Source organism: Notothenia rossii (genome assembly GCF_949606895.1).
Source record: "Notothenia rossii genome assembly, chromosome: 1".
Taxonomy (NCBI): Eukaryota; Metazoa; Chordata; class Actinopteri; order Perciformes; family Nototheniidae; genus Notothenia; species Notothenia rossii.
Genome location: NC_136912.1, coordinates 58,873,921 through 58,879,886, shown reverse-complemented (window position 1 = coordinate 58,879,886; position 5,966 = coordinate 58,873,921). Strand labels below are relative to the sequence as shown.

Sequence of the window (5,966 nt, the reverse complement as noted above, 5' to 3'; positions counted from 1 at the left end):
CTGGAGCAACATATTTGCACATTTTTTAAACCGGAAAATCAATAAATTTGACAAATGCAACACCTGGATAGTGAGATCTTGCTTTACCTCTTTGCAGTGCAGTCTTAAGTTTGAGAGCACTTTAAACTGTTATTCCACTTGTCTTTGCACGTACTTACCCAAGTTCTAAAAGTTATGTCGGTTGCAGAAACTATTTCATTGTCAATCATTAAACTATGGATGGCCAAAGGAGAAATCTAAAATACAATTTTATTCCAACCCAGATTTAAAAAAGAGAAAAGTTATGAGATGAAATGTTCAAAGTGGTATCCTACTGTACACAAATGTTTAAATAATATATAAACAGTACGTATAAGATCTGAAAAGACTGTCACCTAATGTTCGATTCATGCAAGTAACACTGAAGTTAAAATGACATTCACTGTTAACCGGTTGGTTGGAATTGGATGCCAAGTTTAGTTGCATTCATTTATGAATCCCTTTGTGCTTTTATAGCAAGCTAATCAGTCTATATACCATAGTGTTTAGTGGTTAAACAACACTACTGTAAAGATTTCCCTTTAAAGGGCATCAAGAAGCCCCAGACACTGCTGTAGTTTACAGAAAGGACACCAGAGGGTTGGATTCTTTTTCAATAGATTTATTAGAACAAATCTTGATGTGTGGAACGGAGCAGAGTGACCCCTCATTCTGGATCCTCCTGTTCCTGAGCGCGGAGGAAGCTGGCCTTCTTCTGGGCGACACGGTCTTTCCTCTGGGCCAGGGAGAGCTTGGCACGGTTCCACCTGTCATAACAGAGGCACCATTAGCATTTACAGGCTGTTCTAAGTGTTTGTGCTTTCCAGGTGTCTTAAAAGTTTCAAATAGCCAACACTTGGCACATGTGAATATTTCATCCACATTTTAACAGTGTTTCTCAAAATGTCAGCATTTCTCACCTCTTCTTCTTGACATCCTTGACTGGCTTCTTTTCGTGGACTGGGTTTTCACGAATGGCAGCTTGAGCCTTTTTGTACATTTCCTCGATCTGAAAGACATTTCCAGTCAAACGCTTGTCCAAGTGTTAACTGAACATAATTCATTCTTTACACATACTAGCTTTCTTAAACCTTTCACACAAATTCTGTACTCCCAAATATTTAAGCTCAATGTATATGAAAATATGTTTTTTGCAAATGTCTGTTTATTGAATAATAAGACATGTTTTGTGATTGGTGGATTTATACACCAACAAGTCCACAACTTTTTATTTTGAGGATATCTTTCGGCTGTCATTCTGATTCCCGTTTATCAGAATGTATATTCTATTGCAAAATGTAGGAGGAAGCCACTCTACAGTAAGAGGTTCAATGGCTGAATTGAAAGCTAGTTTAAATGTCCAAAATGTATGAAATAAAGAGTGGCATTGACCATACTAAATTCATAAGGGTTTGTGGCTTATTTTGCAGAGTCAAAGGCTGAAATTCATTTGCCATGACCCAGATCTTTCTTATGAGGAATTACCAATGCCCATGTGAAATCTGCCACTAATGATAAATAGCTCTTCAACCAGGAGATAATAAGTTCACACAAGAGCCAGTCCTCAACATCACATTTCTCCCAACTCAATAACACCCCCTACCTGCTGAATAAGTACATTGTGGACAGGCAGTTTAGTAACAGTGCATGAAAAGGACTTACCGCATCAGGGGCAACTCCGTTCTTGATGAAGCGGGAGAACTGCTTTTTGTAGGCGTCCTCGTCTTCCTCCATCAGGTAGCTCATGTACTCGGACACGTTGACGCCCATGATGTGCTTGCGGTGAACCTCTGCGTTGAACTCCTTGCTCTCTGTGTCGTAACCAGGGAAGCGCTTGGTGCTGGAGAGAAAAATAACAAAAAAAAGTTCAAGCCCAGCTAAATCAACTCAAGGTTTACATGAAAAATTACAAGACATCCAATTAGAACCTCCGGACTTAATATCATGACATAAGTCAAGGCACAATGAACGCATCACTGCTTTATGGCTCGTATAGGTCATCATTTCTTACTTGTGTATCATCAAAACTAAGTGTAAGATCATATCAATAAACTTCAATATCACAAATGTTGTATTATACCGTATCGTTTTTCAAAAACAGCAAACAGTGGAAAAGTAGTGCCGTTTGGTGTTATTGTCACGGAACAGTTTTACTGAGATTGTGCTGTTTTTAATATAACAGTATTCCTAAAATGGGATTTGACTAAAATGCATTCAATCGCAAATGCGAGCAACGCATTGAGCCGTAAACAATGTAACATGTTAGTATGGCCGGAAATGAAAACGCCATCTAAATGTGTATTCTGACATATCACACCCTTTTCATTATAACAGGCTGTCAAACTGCCACGTGCCATTTTCAACTTATGAATGCAAACAAACAGTATCGACCGCATTTAAACTAATCTGCGAGAGTAAACGGAAAACCCACAAGCTGATCCAGAGGCATACTATACATAGTCTGTACAGATGGCATGAAATGGTGTTCAAACAGGAAACTGATCCTCCTTTATAGATATTTTAACTGCTATTCAGTTTACTTTAACACCTGAGAGAAATCAGAGTATTTTCTCTCTTTAGATTTACACTTTGAATGTCTTGTCAGAACCGTCAGTATCAGAATGTCAACATGACATTTCATTGTAAACTGTCCAATAGGTTACAACAGATTTTGCAAACATAAGTGAAGTGTTTTTAAAATCTCAGATAAAGTCTCGCATGTGCCTTTGCTAGAAGAACTGACAGGATGTGTGGCCTGATGGAACTGAAGGCCTCTACACAACAAGTCACTTTTAATTTAAACATTTCATCCATTCATTCAACTGCATACCAGATGAAACATTCACTGTGCAAATACTTTCCATTGTCAATGTCTTCACTATCCCCATCCCTAAGAGCAATGCCTGTTCTCCTAGTCTCCTGAAATCACTAGTTTTTACCCCATTGCGGTGTGTCTGATTGGGGAATTCAAGCTCCTCTGACCTTTTTTTAAAGAATACATTACATGTAAAAATTGGAGTTTAAGCAGTTCGTAGGCATGGGGAAAACCAACCATAGTGAAAAAGCAGTCTGAAAACATGTCAGAATTAAATTAAATAATCTATAAAGCCAGCATATCTCCATCAAATAAAACAAATCTCATTCAGGAACAAAACCTCATTCCACATTGCCAAGCAAAACAATCATGTGACAGGAAGTTACCTGTGGGGGATGGACAGACCTCCATCCACGGCCCCCTTCACGGCACCGAACACCTTGTTGCCTGTAGTGGTTCTTGCGAGCCCAGCGTCCAGGTAGCAGGTGAACGCGCTTGGCTGACCATCGATGCTCTCAACGTTGAACTCATCGCCTGTCACCTCCACCTGGCCTTCATACACCTTATCCAGGCCAAACTTGTTCAGAAGCTGAGGACAGAAATCAGTCAAGATAAACATCTGGTTCAGCAGACAACTTCTATTTATGTACTAATCAAAACACATCTTCTCTTCCTGGTGCCAATTTTTAGATGTAATAAAGAGTGGAGGAATAAGTTCTTAAAACTAAAATGTGTTTTTGGGTCGAAGCCAGGAATAAGGTCTGTGGTTAAGACAAGCTGAAGTGATTATGTCAGTAAATACCCCACAGGTGAATGGCTTCTATGAGTCATACAAATGGTGGATAACAACAAGTAACTGAATAGACTACTAAACGTCCTCCCAGCGACACGAGACAGCGTTTAGCTTGGTTTAGAGGATGTGCAGCCATGCGTCTGTGATGTTGTTTGTTCATAGTCCAACATTAGCTTTCCTAGTGATTTCATGAACACTACAATAAATCACAAAGTAATGTTAATATTGGGATGCCGACTTCCGGGGCGGCCTACAAAAATACATCATCACTGCACCACTATGACTGAACTCCTTCTAAGAGCTCATCTGGCTAAGTCTCCCTACAACATTTGGAGGTGACTATGATGCAGAGAACCAGCATGTATAACATGTTGATACTTACTCGGCGGGCCAGCAGCAGACCAGTGCAGTAGGATGCTGCGTAGTTCGTCAGACCCACGGCAATGCCGTATTTTGGGAGCTCGTGTGAGTAGGCAGCACAGACTATCATGTCACCCTCAATCTTTGCATAGGCGATCTGCAACACAATCACAAGTGAACATGAATTTAGGGCACACTTGAACATGTGGATGGAAATGGATTGCAAATGTCTTGACCATTGTTCTACAGAACACAGGGGATGTTCTATATAACCTTTGTTGGGTGATTTCTTCCCCAGAAATGGCAATGAACAATATTCGAAAACTATTTTACACCACTGATGATCTAATGGTTGCAAGTATAACTTTTCAAAGAGAACTGCATTTTTAACCCTTCATTTCAGACATTGGAACATGAACAAAAAACATGATCTCTTGAGCTCTGTTAAAGAAAATGTCCACACAATGCTTGAGTCCTAAAATTGTGAGGGAAACCACACTAGTCTCACTACAGGTTGATGACATCCTTTTGTAAACACAACAGAGTAGAGAACTGATAGCCATGTTTATAAATCTTGCATTAAGTCAAAACATAACTTTCAGGTTATGTCCATAGAACTTAGATTAGGCCATACTATAATTGTAAGTCATGTAATGTTGAAGCATTCAAACATCCAAATAGCATTTTATAAAAAGCCTTATTGATTTGACAATGCATGTTGCTCTCAAGTTTAAGTGAAAAGCTATTAGCATTGTCTTCCATAGAACTATAGGTATTGGAGTCAATACAAGCATGTACCCATCTACAAACATAGCCCAGTTGCTTTGAAATAAAAACTGGATTATCTCAGCACGTGCTCACCTGGCAGCAGATGTCCCTGTTAGAGAAACGGACAATCAACCTGTACTTGGGGGTGTTGTACTTGTTCTTATCTTGTACAACCAGGCGCTTGCGGGCAAAGAAGTCGGTCTTTCCCTCTGGAATTAAAACATACACATTAGCATACAATACCCAACATTAGTGGGGGAAATGTACTGTAACTGTCATATGGGGTCTTACCTCTCCTCCTCCTGAATTTGACCTGGTACCTCTTGAAGTAGGACTTGTTCTTCACAACTTTTACAAAACCCTGCAAGAAGACATGCATTGATTTAGTATCAGGGACTAACCAAGCAGTCACAAAAGGTAACTTAACGTCAGTTTAGTGCATTAATTTGTCCACAATAGCTGGCTGTCACTGTCATTTGCGTTCCGGTAGACCTGGCTAACATTAGCTAGCTTGGCCAATGAAAGTGAACGAGCTGTTAGCACTAACAGCATAGTTCGCGATAAGCAAAGGGAAAATAGTTAGCTGCATAAAATGGAAATACAGGGAGTTTAAACGTAAGGGTCTAACTGGTCACAACATTGGGAAAATAAGACAAGTAGAATACAGGGAAAAGGAAGCAGTGAGCTTGTGAGGGAAGCCATTAGGCCACGTTTAAGCAGACCCGGGTGAGCGTTAGCATGACTTAATCTATCTTCATCAGAACACCAGAAGTATGTTTCAAAATATCTGACACCACACAGCACATAATGTATGTCTTACGTATGCATGAAGACACATATTGGGATGAATTACAAACCATTTTTGCAGTATTTTTGTCTCCTTATGAAGGAGCCCGGAGCCAGAGACTGGGGCTTGACTCCACTGCACTGGAAAAAGGAAGAGGAGCGTGCGCATGCTCCGTAAATAGCGTGTCACAGGATGAGTCGTAGACACGCCATGCTGCACAGGATTTACAACTCTGCCCCTAGCGAGCTGGAGCAGTCCTTACACTTATGAAAGCTCTGGTGATAACTGCCCATGACTAAAGTGACGCCATCGAAGGCAGAGAAAATATTTACTTTTTGAGAACCAGAAGTGTGCTGAGGTAATTTGACAAATTGTACACAAACCCATTTTTAAGCAGTAATACAGCTGCCAAACAAAAGTGTATT

General features: G+C 40.1%; 1 protein-coding gene across 1 annotated transcript; it reads right to left on the bottom strand.

The window, feature by feature from the left end:
* Positions 1 to 624: 624 nt before the first annotated feature.
* Positions 625 to 5,752, bottom strand: rpl5b (ribosomal protein L5b). Its single transcript, XM_079652676.1, has 8 exons — positions 5,612 to 5,752; positions 5,046 to 5,115; positions 4,848 to 4,963; positions 4,009 to 4,143; positions 3,220 to 3,422; positions 1,681 to 1,858; positions 939 to 1,027; positions 625 to 785 (listed from the first exon to the last, which is right to left on the bottom strand). Exons 1-8 carry the CDS (start codon positions 5,612 to 5,614, stop codon positions 686 to 688), a joined length of 894 nt encoding a protein of 297 aa, XP_079508802.1. The 5' UTR covers positions 5,615 to 5,752; the 3' UTR covers positions 625 to 685.
* Between the last annotated feature and the right edge of the window lie 214 nt (positions 5,753 to 5,966).